At 41.0% G+C, this 18,583-nt stretch overlaps 2 protein-coding genes across 2 annotated transcripts in view; both read right to left on the bottom strand.

Annotated features, from left to right (window-relative positions):
- Positions 1 to 18,583, bottom strand: part of LOC145457575 (transient receptor potential cation channel subfamily V member 6-like) — a 343,103-nt gene that overhangs the window by 248,895 nt on the left and 75,625 nt on the right. The window lies entirely within an intron of this gene.
- Positions 1,400 to 13,028, bottom strand: LOC145457761 (coagulation factor VIII-like). Its single transcript, XM_080336042.1, has 6 exons — positions 12,552 to 13,028; positions 12,344 to 12,397; positions 9,449 to 9,478; positions 9,243 to 9,389; positions 8,644 to 8,810; positions 1,400 to 2,910 (listed from the first exon to the last, which is right to left on the bottom strand). Exons 1-6 carry the CDS (start codon positions 12,895 to 12,897, stop codon positions 2,749 to 2,751), a joined length of 906 nt encoding a protein of 301 aa, XP_080192168.1. The 5' UTR covers positions 12,898 to 13,028; the 3' UTR covers positions 1,400 to 2,748.

Below are 18,583 nucleotides of genomic sequence, written 5' to 3'. Positions count from 1 at the left end.
CGAGATAATTGCTAGGAATCCCATAATGGAGAGCATGCCGGGACCTTGTTGACAATATAATATTCAATATATATACACGTGTCCCTTATTAGTGGAATGTTACAACCCAAACCCTAACCCCAGACACAGTAAAAGTATAGTTAGCGTAGCTACTCACGTAGGCGTAGATAACGCCGTAAATTTCTACTCGATTAAAAGTATAGGAGTAGCAGTTTACAAGACATGACAAAACTACTTCAAGTGGATTAGAACTCTGGACAGTATTCAAGTGAGTAGTTTTAAAAAGAAATTTAAGTCCAGGGCCGCATACGTTTAGCAATGAATACTAGGAGGGTATTTCCGATATTGAAAGACGTATCTACGCGTCTAACGCAAAATGACCATTATGACACTACAAAAAGATGGAATCTTCGCATATATATATTCAGTGACCGTAACACAGAGCAGTGTTGGGATCAAGTCACTACATTCGAGTCACGAGTCATTTCGAGTCATTACACATTTTGACTCGAGTCAAGTCAAGTCAATCGATTTTCGAAGGTGACTCGAGTCAAGTCAAGTCACTCGATTTTTGAAGGTGACTCGAGTCAAGTCGAGTCGAGTCAAGTCAAGTCACGAGTCAAGTCAGAATTCAAGTCAAGTTGCCTTTTCAAAGTATGCGCCATGATTACGTCATTACATTTTCCTAGCCGTCTGAAATACAGATTGAGTGGTCATTGATTCTGAACCGATGAACAAATATAGAGTTGAATATACACACCCAAGAAGGCGCTGTATCGCTCACATATACGTAGCCTCAGTTTATAGTTACCAGCCAAAATAGAGAATAGAGAAACGAACTGATAAGATGCAATACATTAACCTTTACCCATTTAAATATTGATATGATACAACTCGAGCCTGCGCCAATGATTGATGAGTATATAAACTATATTCAAATTCAATAAAACAAGAGGTTTAGTTAAGGTAAGAAAAGAGAACAGAAATGGATATTTTTCTATTAAATTACTTTACCACTAGTTAACAACGTAAGCTGTATGCTTCCATAATTTCGTTTGTGGTCAATTTATTTGTGAGAGAACAATGGAGGCTCAGTAAAACGCACGATCATTGAATGATTGGTCGCTCTCACGGGTTGCACTTACACCAGCGTTTCGCGAACAATCCGAACATATGCAAGATACAGTGATTTTTATCGGCAACGATTACTTGATGACTTGAAATTGACTCGTGAATTCTGCTCCGAGTCGCGAGTCAATCCACCTTTCTGATACGCCGAGTCAAGTCAAGTCAAGTCATTTTAGCAAAGTGACTCGAGTCAAGTCAAGTCATACGAAAAAGGTGACTCGAGTCTGACTCGAGTCAAGTCATGACTCGAGTCATCCCAACACTGACACAGAGGCTATATCACAGGTTTCTTCTGACAATTTCATTCAGAAAAGTGAAACAGACGTATCCCAAAATGAAAGTACCTTAGAAATTCAAATCGTAAAACGTAAGTAGCTTTGCTCAAATTATCATCAAGTAGAAGTGGATGTAGTCTAACAACATAAAATCTAGAGTAAGCAGTGAAGGTATACAATACCTACTTGAGTGCTTTCAAAAAGTAAAAATACTTCGTGAATGATCTTATCTGGCTAACCCAACCCTATAACATTAATCTACATGCCCAAGTGCCACACGCACACTTGCTCACAGACCGTATGCTATGCAAGTCGAGTACTTGGCATACTCTGTAATTTAGAATTATCAGTACTACTAACCCAACTCGTATATGCTGTAAGAATTTAATTCCCACGACCTCTCTTTTTCGTGTTGCGGACAGAGCCAATTTTTTACCTTTTGTCTGGAGAGCCGCCAACTCGATCGACTCTCTTGCACCACGTTAGTAAGTTTCTAATGCCATAAATGGAGACGAAATCATTCTGATCTGTAAATGCTGGGAATTTCGCTGTAGGCCTGAAGCCAGCTCACGGAAACATGTTGAAATCGATTGTATTTCAGGAAATGTCCAGTCGTCGGTGAATATCGTGCATGAGTTTCTCTTGGAAATTGTGAAATATTACGCAACAACGTGACCTATATAGTGGAAGTTTGGTGCTTTGGATGGTATTTAGTACCATAGACTAACATCAAAAGTCTCACGACTTCCATTGTTGTCCAGTTAAGGCTCTATAAGCCGTGCTGATCGAATGTGACGCGATAAAGTCAATGCCCGGTCTAGTCTTTGATCACTATAAAGTGGCACTTTTTCATTGCACGTAATATTCGGCAGCCAACTTGCTGATCTGATGATCGCAAACATAAATCGCAGGAAGTTAAAATCCACGTATCGTTATTTATTTAAATAACGAGATTTCACACTTGTACATTGTATGTGTCTTGGGAGGATGAAAATATGTAATCTGACGATTATGATTATGATTATGATTGAACAACGTGACACAGTCTATCAGTGATAGAACCATGTAGACATTTTGCAATAGCAAAAGTTAAACGACGATGATATACAAAATCTGCAGAAGTGGGCGTGGAAGTGTAAGAAACCTCTCTCTGTATAGTTGAAAGAAGCGTAGAAAAGCATTCGAGTAAGAAATCCTATTCGACAGCTTGGATGTAAATGCAATCACTTCGCTACGGATCAACTCATCCATAGTCAAATAAGGTGCGGAGCATAGCCTGTTTTTTACAATCGAGTATATTTTACAACTACTATACGAATGACTCAGAAATACCAGATATTAATATTCAAAGCGGTTTAATGTAGAGGCAGTGGCCGTGTACCAATTCAAATCTCAGGGACATTTGAACGTTCCATTCCTGCGGATAGAGTCGAATGTATCGACAGGAAAGTACTGCCGGGAAGCGATTGTAGACTTTGGTGTCAGAGTCCGAGTTCCCAGTGAAAATCTGCGAATGATAAGATATCAATGTAATTATTAGGGATGGTGTGAACCTCTGAAAGGTTCAGGTTCGTGTGAACTCGAAACTTTTTGAAAGGTTCTGTGTGAACGCGGACGTGAACCTCATGACGTCACGTGACGTAATATGGCTAATTCCAATCGCATCTTTCAATGAAGAGATAATAATGTGACACGGTGTGTAGGCCTACGTACACTGAACACGACTTGGGTCACATAATGCCACGATGTTGAAGTACATATTGGCGGTTTAAAGATCGCTAAATGTATCAGCAACTGAGGCAGTCAAAGGATATAATAATCTCATAAAAACAATATCTTCCGTCGATTAGCCAACAATTTCGCCGAGGATTTACCAGGGAATATGAGCTTAATCCTTAGCGGTCTAGGCCTGATCGGACAATGTATTCAGCGTCTGAGTGTTGCTACATTGATATTGAGCAGAGTGTAAAACGGGTTTCTATACTTTGCTGCCAACATTACCCCGTTAATAAGTTATACAGCAGTAGCCAACTCCTCAATGGCACGGATTTTGTTTTAATGATACAGTAAAATATGAAGTCAAGATTGAATCCGTACGCCTGCTATACATCAGAAAACGATATCAATCTCATTGATTGGTTGAATAAGCATCTGTAGCCGTTCCGTTACACATCATTCGCTGACTACGCATTTCGCTCGTGATGTTGTGTGATTGCGGGTCAAGCTGGATATTTCGAGCAAACTTTTGCAACAAGGCAATTAAAACTTTTGAGATTGTCAAGGTGCATGCTCGTTTCGTGTTGATTTTTTTATACTGCCAGCGCCATGCATAGAGTGGCCTGCAGTTGAAATGCAATAAATTTGAACGAAAGATGTTATAATGAAATGAAAATTGTAATATATGAAAAAGATTCACAGTGCAGAACCTACCAAGGTTCTGTTGCGAACGCGAACCTCTAAATTTCCGAGGTTCACTCACAGAACGCGAACGTGAACCTCACGTTCACACCATCCCTAGTAATTATATTTCTCGTCGCGTCACCATGTTATACGGCTCATCATGCTACAACTATGTAGGTAGAATTGCAATATTCCCAATATCTACTGCTAAAGTTGGAGCACTAAACCGGCGAGGTGTGGGAATGTACGCGTTGAATATATATGAATTATCATACGCGGTATTGTGCTGACTGAGTAATAAAGACAACAGCCCGCTTCCATATGGGTTCGTTACCGCTTTCCTTGAATTCGTCGTGTAAATTGGAGTTATATTAGTGCACGGAAGAATAGTTTAATTTTATGTGCACATGATCAGCGTCTTGTTTCGCAGTCAGAGAAAGTTCAATCAATATATTGAGCAACGGTTTTTGTTTGCTTTAAGGTATTCATGGTGTGTGTCGATACTATGGTCATTCACACAAGGCCATTTACTTCATTTTCTTCCGAAGTTGCCGACTTATAGGCTTTTATAAGACGTCGTTTACTCGGATGAGATGGTGATGAGGAGCCTAGATAAACTTCCAACACTTGGGTACGAATTCTGGAGTCGACCTCGGTCGGACTCGAACCCACAACCCATGGGCGTTGCAGCTGTGGATTATACCACCACGCTATCTCGCCACCTTGAGTAGCGGTTCTACGGAGCAGAACGCTAATCTGCAACAACCCTTTGCATGTCGCGAAATTTTCATAAACCACAATACACATCTATAACTAATAACTACACATCTAATACCTTACTATATAGATTACTCGTGCTCAAGATGAACTGTGCATCCACTGAGTGTTTGAAGAATAAAACCAAAAAAATATATTTTCACACAAACTGAAAACATAATGAATATTTGTTGTAAAGAGTCATCGTATTGTGCGGTCGTGATGCCAATTGCTGAATTACAAATAACTTGGGAAATATTGCAGATAGAACTGGTATTTCGGAAGGACTGGGTTTCGATTTCGAACTCAAACCTTCCCTGCGTACGCCACTTCACACGACGTACCTCCACAGCAGTCACATTTCGAATACTGATCGAGCCTAATTATCTCAAATCAATGATGGCTAGCAACCGGGCGTGTCATCACAAATCATATGTAGGCTATATAAGTTGAGTTTGTGTTTTGACCTTGATGGACCCCTTGTGACTGGCTCATGGAACCCCTAGCGTTCCATGGCACATCGGTTAAGGACCACTGCTAGAGATAATTATTTAATTTGGTTTCGATGCCCTGATGCGGATACATTCGACGTTGTGCTAGTCATCTGGGATAATAGTGTAAACCATAGTGTCCTATAGGGTGTTGGCACAAGCAAATCTCACGGCTCAGTGAGATTGGTCTACGTCAGATTTTCCATTTGATCAAAGGCGATTTGGCGGTAATTTTTGACCGGCTTGCCGAGCATTAAATTTGATAAAACGGGTATCAATCGAAAGCTACCGAGGTACTGATTGCGAAAATATAAATTTTATTCGGTTTGTGGTCCTGGACCCCCCAAATCAACCTCGAATGTTGTATTGTAGCGGAGGTTGGTATTGTGACGCAACGACGCCGTCTAAGCAGCTCAGGAGCATGTGCGCACGAGAGTGAGATTGTGAATGTTCAATCGGCTGCGTAACAATGCGATTTGCGCTGCTCCTCACCTGCTTCCATACGACATGGTTGCGTCACAATACCAAACTCCGTTACAATGCAACATTCGAGGGTGGTTTTGGGAGGCTCCAGGACCACGAGTAGAATAAAATTTATAATTTCGAAATCAGTACCGCGGTAGCTTGATACAGATTTTATCAAATTTAATGTTCGGCAAGCCGGTCAAAATGACCGTCAAATTGCCTTTGATCAAATGGAATGTGTGACGTGCACCAATCCCGCTGAACCATGAGATTTGCTTGTGTCCCACCATATTGGACACTATGGTTAAACTCATTCTTATTTCGTTTATAATTATATCGAATGCTGGTATTGGCATTGGCGGTTTACTAAGTATCATTAATCCCACTGCCGGGGTAGACGTAGTTTCAAGCTTCGCAGTTTTGTGTCCTTAAAACTACGTCACGGTCTGGCCTTAATGATCAATGTAGGTTAATAATTGCGATTATGTGATGCGCACGTTGTTCTTCGAGATATCATTCAAGCAGCTCTTTTTGTAATGCTGCACTCTGCAAATATTGTAATGCAACTCGATATGCAATCAATGCTATGAACATTTCTGGTTTCTATATGCATTTGGTCGTTAAATTCTGTGAATTCTGTCAATAACATTGGTTATTCCTATTTTTACTATGAAATTCTGATCCTCTCTCTCTCATGATCATAGTTAGCGGTAGAGCTGATGGAGGAAGTAATGACTTCGAAAACACGGGGAACATAATTCTACATCGTACATTATGTCACACGGATAAGAATATTCATGAGCCTAAATGCCGGTCCGCACCAGCAGGTTGCACATCCGGTGATTTTCAACCTTTTCTCGTCGCGACTCCATTTCCAATTTCAAACTGTTTCGTGGCACAGCACCTTTGCACAGACGGCCGATCACGTTCAACATCTTCTCGAACCCCAGAATACAGACGAACGACCCCCAGGTTCTATCTTTGACTAAAGCATCTAAATGGCCTCAACTGACCTTAGGAATATACCGTTCTTCTATAAGTGAGAGTACAATTAGAATTTCTTCAGTAAGTTTTTTTTGTGGTATTCATGGTGTTTGTCGACTACTATTGGTCATTTACACCAGGCCGATATTCTTCATTATTTTCCGTAACTGCCGACTTATAGCACGGCCCACCTCTAGGCTTTTTGTAAGACACCGCTTACGCGGATGAGGTGGCGAAGAGGAGCCTAGGTAAACCTAGGTATCGGAATTCTGAAGTCAACCTCAGTCGGACTCGAACCCGTACCCATTGGTGTTGCAGCCGCGGATTATACCACTGCGCTATCTCGCCACTACTTCAAATAGTGATGGTTATTTTAAGTTATTTATGATTGCATTTGTTTTGCGAGGGCAGTTGTCCCCATATTAAAATCATATAATGTGACACTAAATCGCGCGCAGCGCGGAGAAAAATTTCAAGTGAAATAAATCTCTTCAAAATTAATATCCTTTATGTAAATTTACGAAACAGGTATGGTCCTACTTCAAGCCTTCAAAATTCCGGACATTTAGGCATATTTTATAATTTCTCCCCCAGACGCAGTTTGAACAGTGAAATTCCGGACATTTCCGGGAAATTCCGGACATATGGCAACCCTAATTTAGCTACGTCTGGGGCTCGCAAATTCTCTCTGATAAAATGAGAAGACGCATACTATGCAAATTTTAAATGTCAAAGGTTATCATGCCCAGGGCTTTGGAGCCGGAGCCGGAGCCCGGAGCCGGAGCCCCGGAGCTGTGCATTTTCACCGGAGCTGGAGCCGGAGCCGGAGCTCAACATAAAATTCAGCCGGAGCCGGAGCCGGAGCTGGAGCCCGTTATTTGAGGAGTAGCTCCGGCTCCGACGTATTTCATAAGATGCTATTATATATGCAACAACCACATCTGCTGATTTATCATAATTGAACAGCAGGCCTGAATTTTAATGCTGTGCACAGCAATGGCATAGAGAATAAACTGCGTTCTAGTGCAACAATGATGTTATCAACAATTGACAAGTATTCATTATGACGCCACAAGCCGGTACGGCGGCACGTATGTCTTCTTTGCGACGTCGGATGTTACTGACGGCTGACACACTCTAGATTACTATAGATAACTAACCGATGGGTAGATTATTAATCTATATAGACCAGGAATGGCCAACCTTTTCCACTAAAGCGGCACATGCAATTGACGAACGAGTGCACGGTCCACTAGCCGCGCCAATCGGGTAAAATTTTCAAAGTTTATAAATAAACTAGGTCAATAATATTATTACTTGAGTATATTGCGGGTCTACTGTATACCGCCCGCTAGGTTCAGTTTGCAAGGACACGAATATTCGGCGTCTGGCCACATCGATATCGAAGGTCTACGATAATATGCAACAATCATTTTGTGCCTACATTTCACCGTCGACGATCTTTATGCGAGCGCAAACGCGAAAAGACTTTCTCCCGTAATTGCGAATACAGTTAGACTCAATCGGATAAATTAGGCGTTTATTTTCATTTTCAGTAGGGAGTAGGCTACCAAGCAAGAAATCGTGTGACAATTAAACACGCGAGGCGTGAAGAAAAATTTCTCTACTATTTTAGTTTATTGTAATGTACGACGTTTTACTGAAAATGTGACTTGACCCTGGATCTGCCAATGCGTCGGAACTGATATTTTAGTCATCAACATTCAAAGTGTCGCAGCCAGACTTGTAATTTTTGGTTGGCATTGCTAGTTCACAATCTGAGCAATTCATTTTCGATAATATAATAGGAAATTACCTCGCGGGCCACATTTGGCCCGCGGGTTGGCCACCCCTGATATAGACAGGCCCATTCGATAATTTCAGAGCCGGAGCCGGAGCTGGAGCCGGAGCAGTGGTAATAATGCGGCTCCGGAGCTGGAGCCGGAGCTAATGTATGATAGAAGAAAGCTCCGGAGCCGGAGCTGGAGCAGTTTAAATTTACGGCTGCTCCAAAGCCCTGAATTCATGCCGACCCCGGAGTTGTATTGGAAGAAGTCTCTTCCAACACTAACTAAAATACAATACATTATAGTACAGTACAATTGACGATACGGCATAGTATCATTACTCTTCGTAACACTTACCATTTCAGAATCGCTTTCCGTCACAAAGTGAAGGTGATTTGGATAAGTTCCGCACGCTATTTTGTATTTGCTCACCCACTGATTGTAAGTCGGTCGCCCCTGTGTGATCACTCCGGCTACATTTCTTACCGATCCGAAGTCTACCCCTATCCACTCGCCAATCGTATCTGTTCGTCAATATAAATCATATAAATATGGAGTGTCTCCAGTCCAAGTCAACAGGAAAGACACAGACAAGGATGCGAGAAATACCGACGGATGAATGAGCGCGAGAAAGAATACCGTCCAAAAGGTCACATGGTCTACTCTCTTACTCTAACATCAATTAACATCATAATTATGCATTGCGAAAATGACCCGCAATGTCGATTACGAAATAAAAATGTATATTTTAATAATGAGAACCAATATAAGGCCCATGATTTCAGGACAGTATTGGTAGCCGTCGTCGGGTCTCACACTACTTTTTCATTCGGTAACGCTCATTCAGCAGTTTCAAACCTATGAACGCGAACGCAAGTATGAGCTATATATAATCTATATTATTATATATCCTGTACGCATAATAGTAACATCGGGATAAAATTGAATATACTCACTCGTCTTCGATGACCACGAGCCCGTGCTTTTTTCGGATACCCGATTATCCAGACGGGCTCGGTACTGCGCGTGCCAAGAATCGTAGTATGTCGATGCAAATATCGCAGAGTCCGGAATTACTCCGGACTTCATTCCCATATAACAAACTGCAATAATTTATGGTCACCTCTTCGTGAAACCCTGTGTAGGAATCGGTAAGACTCACGTTCAAACGTTCTCATCAGACTTTGCAAACCTTCGAACATATAAAAAGTATAATTAAAATGATTATAAATATCAATCGTTTTGCACCACAATGATATCATAATCGATTGTTCGTGAGCTGCTGACTTAGAGCACGGGCCATTTTCATTCTAGTATATTGTAAGTCGTAGAGCTATCAAAACGTGGTTGTCAAACTGCGTTGCCTATTTTTTCTATCTCGATATTGATATCATGTGGCCCGCGCCCTCTACGAATTCTGCAAAGTGGCCCGCGACCCGTTTTGAGTTGGCGACCCCTGTGTTGCACTAAATTGTCCGCAGCGCGAAGTAAAATTTCAAGTAGCATATATCTGCTTAAAATAATATTGTTTGTGTTGATTTACGAAACTATTTTCAGCCTACTTCAAATATTCAAATTACGAGCATTCAGGCATATTTTAGAAATTCCTCCCGTACGCAGTCGGAACAGTGAAATTCCGGACAAGGTTGTATTTAAAACAAATATGGTTGTTTAAAACACTTTGTTTAAAACATTTTTTAAATAGTGTTTTAAACGAAGGCCTTTAAAAAAAGTTTTTTTAAAAGTTGTATATTTATGCCGTAATTGTGTAAATACTTTCCAAAAACATGTTGTATGAGTCTACGGACGACGATAACCACCCGATATAGCCAACTTATACGATATGGGATGTTGGAACCATCGAAATAGTCGGTTCAACAGCTATATAGTACGTAGCTATAGATCAGTGGTCGGGAACCTTTTTAATCTGAAGAGCAATATTAGCCCGATATTTTCCATTTTAACTCCCTAAGAGCCATACATGTCAATCACTTGTTACGTCACAATTGAAAAATCGTGACGTCATGGTAGCACAAATCCGAACTCACTACATGGGATAAGTCGTGGGCACCATATTTTTTTTCTCTTTAAAAATTGGTAGGCTACTAATATTCCTGTGATGGCGCAATTCATCGTAGATAGCTCAGAATTTATAATAATTGATATCAAGCTAACATATCTGTAGCACTGATTCCGAAAATCTAAATATTGATCGACTTCTCAACTCGGCGGTAACATAAACGTTGCACTATGCCTACATTTAGCGGCAGTACTAGAAAGCTATACTTATCAATGAAGAATTGGATAGCGAAGCGTTGTTTGTAAATTGGATTTGTAATGGGAATGTCACTGCCAAGGCAGTTCATTTCTCGGCGTAGATCAGGAAGACAATCTGTATTTGAAAACTAGATTGTCATATAGGCGTCCCCATGTCTGCTATTCCCTTGACCAACCAACGTATGGTGCAATCCAAGCTTACGCAGCGCTCGATGCCGGGTATACATCGAATTCGCGAGGGATGTTGGTTGCTGGCGCTACAGCAAGTTAAATTTGAGTATTTTGGGTTGCGACTGCGACCCCTAACCCTGGATACGCTACTGTCTTGACCTCTCAAATACATGTTTATGCTTCCACAAGAATAATTATTTGGCCGTTAAAAAAATTTACTAACAAGTTTCTGCAATATCGATAAAATTAAGTACAAATTTAAACACATGTCAAAGAGCCATATCTTATACCCAAAAGAGCCATAGGTTCCCGACCTCTGCTATAGATCATTGGTACGGAATGAATGTTCTGATGATGATGACCGCCGACCGTTTAAATGCTGCAAGACACGATGTAGTCCTGGTTGAAGATATTTTTGGACAGGGGTTGGAAGCCTATACTTTCAATTGTGAATATCAGTCCACTATGACGTATCAATTGAATAAGCGTGACGTTCCGGCTTTGAAAAAAAATGAAAACATGTTTTAAACAAGGGCCTTGTTTTAAACATATTTGTTTTAAATGGATTTTTGTTTTAAACACAACTCTAATGGCAACCCTTATGTAGAGTAGTAGTAGAGTACATGTAATCTACGATCATAAAGTTGCGAAAGCCGATCTTTTGCCTCTACACGCTCGGAATATTTCATTGCAGTTACGTTTTGTTGTTTTCGTTTTTTTAAACTGAATATGTATTCGTTTACGTTTGTTTGTACCGTTACTATAGTGCCATACTTTTTAACAGTTGAATAGTATGTTCATTGTTCAATTGTATATTGAAGTTCTGTACCTCCAAGAAGCTGTTTTTAACAGTTGTTTGTTTTGGCATTATGACCTCACACGAACTAAATATTTCCTCAATTTCGAATTTGATTCACTGGATTATTGACGTTCACTATACTGATGAGAGTCAGTCGAAAAGCTTTTAGTGAATAAATTGCCAGTATGAAGTTATTGTTTCGTATTATTCTCAAGTTCTGCACCCCGGAGGGTTTGTTTAATGGTTATCTGAGTTTTGTGCGGCGATTTCGATTTCAGCTGCTCGGCCGCACATTGTAACTTGTCGCTTCACCTGGGAATAATCGGAATAATACAGCGATAATGATCAATAGATCTGATGTCTGAAGGATCCCATTACTTGCCTTTTTTGACTGTGTGAAAATTATTTTGCAGGAGATTTTGTAGTAGGCATATACTCCTATCATTTATTATATTTTGGTTGTGTAGTTTAATGATGGTTAGTAACCGATATGTATGATGAATTGGACAATAATAGAGGATGTGGAATATTTTGGTAAAGCAAAGAGTGCAGACGAGGGGATATGTTATTAAGGGAGCAAGAACAACTGCAACTGAGCTAAGCATCCTTGTGCTGGGCTATAGGTCTGATTCCATCTGTGGTCTCCATTCACGTGGTAAAACCGAATATTCAAGTTAAAATGCCTGGACTTTTCAAGCATTTCATTACTCAGATAAATGTCTCTATATTGTCGTGGACAGACACTTCTCGTAATGGATACAGGGATTGCTGTGCAAGGCATTATAAAACAAGGAAAATTTGAGAGATAACCTGCTGTTGTTTTTGTCTTCAGTTCGGAGAATATTGGTTTCATTTCTTCCCATTCTGAAATTCCAGGTTTACACTTAGTATCTTATATATATATTTCCCAATATAGCTGGAAATATCTTCACCACCGTATTATAATCAAATGCGAGGACGCTCCCAAAGGATTATTTTAGGAGAATACATCTCCGTTGGTCGTTCCTGCATGTGCTACCTGTTAGCCAACTTTGCAGTTTCTTTTTCAATGCTTCATTTTCAGCTTTTAATTCCTTGTCCTGAACACAGGTAATGGGATATTCATTGGTGTTCAAACGAGACGATGGAAGTCCCGGATCGCATTTCGCCAGCTGACATCCTGGCCGTGCTTTGCACAGGATCTCCTCATTCTGATTGGCGGATGTCGCTACGAAGAAGCTAATCGTGAATATGACAGTCGTGATCCCCATATCCTTCAAACGCAGACTAGTTGAACTTGAGTGAGATTTTCTGCTAAATACAATAATGCACAAAGTACTATACAGAAGCATTATTTTGCACTTAATCTCTACGTTTAACCCCATATTAGAAAATGTTTTAATAATCGTATTCGAATAGTGGACGAGAACACAGACTGGAATTGCCGCATGTTTGATAATAATCGGTTGCACTGGTGGTCGACCATCGGCAAAGGTGCTGGTCACTATATGATTGTGATGTCTCGAAAACCTTGGTATTGCGTATTCTCCGAAACCCTCAACCTAGATTTACGCGATCCACCTCAGAGACTGGTTTGGTGCAATCCGATGTACATATACTCAACGCCTAAAACAACAATGTTCAAGTTGCATTTCCCTAAGCATAACCAAGCATCAGACATAAGCTATTGCGATAATATTTGAATCTATGCAGTGTGATCATGATCATTGGTATCCTTTTACGAGCTTTTGGTAATGTTGATGATCAGATACACGGCATTGGTATGGATGCATAGGCCTACATCGAATGTTTACTGCGATTACATATTGTTTATTAGTTGCGCAATTATAGGAGCATATATATAGTCAACCCATGTTGCTGTTATAGTCATAGTCATTGTGTCGTAGTCCTTGTGAAATCTAAAGTTCATTAATCGTCTATAATTTACAAAGATATCGATTAGAGCAGTGGTTCCCAACGTGGGTGATATCGCCCCTCAGTGGGCGATTTTGACAAACGAGGGGGTGAAAATATCAAAGGGGACGACTGAGGGGCTAATGTACATTATGCATCATGCTATAATCAAAACGCATTTTGATGGAGTAGTATTAGTTTAAGAAGTTATTCCATTTAACAAACTGATTTACTACCTTTTCACCTTGCTAAGATCTAATCAGGTGCCAAATATTAGGTGTGAACATTTAAATCTGGCGGCCCACCAGCGTCTATCAAGTTCGGAAGTGCCCCGCTACTGATTTTGAGTTGGTGACCCCTGCGGTCCTAACCTTAATCCACATGCACAAGTGCCGCATGCTAGTGACCCGCATGCTCATATGCTCACCGATTGTATCCTATATGCAAAGTCAGTACTAGACAGTAGGCTACTCAGTCAACTTATATCCGTGGAGAATTACTCTACTCATCTACTGTCTCCCCTTTTCATGTTGCAGACAGTTCCGTCAATTGTTCGACATTGTCTGAAGAGTCGTCATTTCGATCGCCCTTCCTCCACCACGTTAACGAGTCGCTAATGATACAAAGGCAGCTAATATTATTCTGATTTGTAACTGATGCTGGCAATGGCTTATTTTCTCGTTGAAACCGCCATCTAGGTCTATGGTTGGTGATTGGTGAAGCGTGCGATGTAGGCCCGAAGTCAGCTCATGGAAAGATGTTGAACTAGATATTTACAGGGTATTTAGAATCTATGATGAATACCACGAATTGGCTTGTCTAGAAATATTAGAAAGCGTGACCTAGGGGAAGTGTCAATGTTTAGATTTCCCGCCATGTGTTTGGCTTATACATAAATTGTTTTAGCATTACTCGTTATACAAATTTCGACCTTGTCTGGAGAGTCGCCATCTCAATGGACTTGCAGCACGTCATGAATTACCAATGATACAGACGATGAATATTGATTATTCTAATCTGTGACTGCTGACAATTTCGATGTAAACACAGGGAAATGAGTTTGAATTGATTTTACATGGAAATTTACAGTTGCTCAAGTATTTCTTGGAATATTACAAAGCGTGATCTAAATTACCACGGTTTCTGGTATATTTTAAGAAATTTGAATCTGCCATTATGTTGTATCGATCGTAATGTACCGGATTCAGGCTACTGCAAAAATTGAGATCAAAGCAATGCCGAATTACAGACCATATACATACAATATACATGGCGTAATCGTGATTAGTAATCATAATCGATTACGACGTTTACAGCATTCTTAAGTAATCGCAATCGCAATCGATTACATTCGAAAAAATCCGAACTAATCGTAATCTTGATCGATTATTTCGCATGTCTACCTATAGATAAATAACCTGCGGATAGATGCGCATCACGTGATTCATGGTCGAGTGATGCTACCAGGGCTTTGGAGCCGGAGCCGGAGCCCGGAGCCGGAGCCCCGGAGCCAGGCGTTTTCACCGGAGCTGGAGCCGGAGCCGGAGCTCTAAATAAAATTCAGCCGGAGCCGGAGCCGGAGCTGGAGCCCGTTATTTCAGGAGTAGCTCCGGCTCCGACGTATTTCATAAGATGCTATTATATATGCAACAACCACATCTGCTGATTTATCATAATTAAACAGCAGGCGTTAATATTAATGCTGTGCGCAGCAATGGCATAGAGTTAAGGGCGTTCTAGTGCAACTATGATGTTATCGACAAGTGACAAGTATTCATTATGACGTCACAAGCCGGCAAGGCGGCACCTATGTCTTCGTTGCTACATCGGATGTTACTGACGGCTGACAGACTCTAGATTACTAGAGATAACTAACCTATGGGTAGATTAGTAATCTGTATAGACCAGGAAGGGGCAACCTTCTGGTCTATAAGGGACACATGAAATTGACGATCGAGCGCGCGGTGCACTAGCCGCGCCATGCGGGTAAAATTTACAAAGTTTATAAATAAACCAGGTCAATAATATTATTACTTGAGTATATTGCGGGTCTACTGTATAGTATACCGCCTGCTAGGCTCAGTTTGCAAGGACACGACTATTCGGCGTCTGGCCACATCTATATCGAAGGTCTCCGATAATATGCGATAATCATTTTGTGCCTACATTTCACCGTCGACGATCTTTATGCGAGCGCAAACGCGAAAAGACTTTATCCCGTAATTGCGAATACAGTTAGACTCGATCGGGTAAATTAGGCGTTTTTTTTTCATTTTCAGCAGGGGGTAGGCAGCAAGAAATCGTGTGACAATTAAACACGCGAAGCGCGAAGAAAAATTTCACTACTATTTTAGTTTATTGTAATGTATGACGATTTACTGAAAATTTGACTGGACCCTGGACCTGCCAATGCGTCGGAACTGATATTTTAGCCACCAACATCTCAAATGTCGCAGCCAGAGTTATAATTTACGGTTGGCATTGCAATTTCAAAATCTGAGCAATTCATTTTCGATAATAATAGGAAGGAAATTACATCGCGGGCCACGCAAAACCCTCTCGCGCGGACCACATTTTGCCCGCGGGTTGGCCACCCCTGATATAGACAGTCCCATTCGATAATTTCAGAGCCGGAGCTGGAGCCGGAGCAGTGGTAATAATGCCGCTCCGGAGCTGGAGCCGGAGCTAATGTATGATAGAAGAAAGCTCCGGAGCCGGAGCCGGAGCAGTTTAAATTTCCGGCTGCTCCAAAGCCCTGGATGCTACAGTCGCAGATTTGTTGTCGCTTCATAGCATGAAACAGCAACGTAATTGCTAATCCCATAGATGACGACCCGAGCGCTCAAATTTATTAACGTTGATATTATTCGAAAGCTACAGTCGCGCTGATTCTGATAATATACATTAAATTTTCATCAAGGCAATGGAACCACCCCGAAATAGGCTTCAAAGTCTGAAAATCGGCGTTGCTCTAAACAATCGCAACGACGCAGCACAATGACCATAACGATGGTACTTGCGTGGTTGCGATTGTTCAGAACAATGCCGAATTTCAGACTTTGAGGGGTATTTCGAAGTGGTTCCATTGCCCTGATAAGAGTTTGATGTATATTATCAGAATCAGCGCGACTGTAGCTTTCAAATAACATCCACTTTATTAAATTTGAGCGCTCGGATCGTCATCTATGGGATTAGCAATTACGTTGCCGTTTCATGCTATGAAGCGACAACAAATCTGCGACTGTGGCATCACTCGACCGTGAATCACGTGATGCATCTATCCATAGGTTAGTTATCTATAGTCTACCATTACTACCGTATCATACTTTTTATTGTGTTTGTTTTGGAATTATAACATCACACGGACTAAATATTTCCTCAATTTCGAATTTGATTCACTTCATTACTGACGTTCGCTACTGATGAAAGTCAGTCGAAAAGCTTTTTAGTTAATACATTGCCAATATGAAGTTATTGCTTCGTGTTATTCTCAAGTTCTGTGCCCCGAATGGCCTGTTTAATCGTTATCTGTAATCGTAAGCTATTAAGACGATTCAGTACTTCCAAGTATCGTACTCGTAGTAATAGGTGTAGCCGTTCCCTCGCTTATCTAACACTTTATAGCAGAAGAGGATGACTACTCCTTTCAGGTTCTTCCTGGATACAGACGGATCACCGATTGGAACAGATGTATTAATATATATAACCAACAAACGCACTGGTCAGTCAACACGCAACGAACTCCACTCTCTACCGGAAACCTATGCCTTTTTCCCCGCTGCATGCCCGAGTGGTCTTGCCGCGCCAGGGCCAAAGGTCGGGCGGCTACACGTCCCCGTCCATTGTTTGAGTGATCCAGCAGGAACAGCAGGATCACTCACATGCGACAAGACAGCAAGGGAAACATTAGTTAAAAATTGAGACGAAAAAGAAAAACGCAAACATTCAGCAATGTAAAGCGAACGAAAATAGAAAATGGCAATATGAAATGCAACATTAGGATCAATCGAAATCAGTTACATAATCATTTAAATATGTAGGCCGGACACGACGACGTTTAGGCATGCTATCAACAACAGCATGTGAAGAATCAGCAGGCACAACATGACTGGGGTTGAGGAATTCCTCTTCGCCCTCAACAATATAAGGATGAAGATTATCAACATGGGTTATGCGATATTTTCCATTGTCAATATTTTTTATGCGGTACACAAAGTTCTCCAATTTATCAATGACTTCCCTCGGACCATTCCAGCCCGACGACAATTTTCGATGCTTAGGTGGATAATAAAACCAACAAAAAGAGCCAATTTCAAATTCTTGTGATTCAACATGTCGATTGAAGTATGTTTTCTGTTTTACGGCAGACCTGCGCAATTTCTCGCGTGCAAATTGAAAGGCATCAACACTGGCAGCAGAAAACCATTCAACATATTGTGTGTAACATTTGCATGGTGTGCATTTGGGAGGTCTACCATAAACAATGTCACTCGGCAAAGTAACTTCACGACCAAGAAATAGCTTATTAGGAGTGTACCCAGTGGAATCGTGAACACTTGAACGATACGCTTGCAATAAATATGGTAAATGGACATCCCAATCAGATCTGCTGTCATTTACATAGCTTGTCAACATTTGCAGAATGGACCTATTATTCCTTTCAGTGAGCCCATCAGATTGAGGTCGATAGGAAGTAGTTCTAGTCTTAAAAATTTCATACAATTCACACATTTCCTGGAATAAAGTTGATTCGAATTGGACACCCTGATCAGTGTGGATAATATTTGGTGCTCCAAACTTACAAAAAAATTCAGTCACAAGAATGTCGGCTGCGGACGAAGCTAGAAGGTCTTTCATCGGGTATGCCTCTACCCACTTGCTAAAATAATCAGTAACCACCATCAAGTATTTATTACCCAGTTCGGTAGATGGCATAGGACCCACGAAATCAAGCGAAATCCTATCCAAGGGTTCAGAGCAAAGCATCTTCACCAAGTTAGCGCGCTTTTTTCCATGCCCGGTTTTACTTGCAGTGCAAGGTTTACAAAATTTGACCCAGTTACTCACATCCTGTTTCATACCAGGCCAATAGAAGCGATCTCGCAATTTGACATAAGTTTTGTCCCGCCCCAAATGGCCTCCTGTTCTCAAGGCATG

The sequence above is a fragment of the Botryllus schlosseri genome, chromosome 2, assembly GCF_051294905.1.
Source record: "Botryllus schlosseri isolate E-star chromosome 2, Bs_hap1, whole genome shotgun sequence".
NCBI classification, from domain to species: domain Eukaryota; kingdom Metazoa; phylum Chordata; class Ascidiacea; order Stolidobranchia; family Styelidae; genus Botryllus; species Botryllus schlosseri.
Note: the sequence above shows the minus strand (reverse complement) of the source record. Positions and strands in the feature narration are given on the sequence as shown.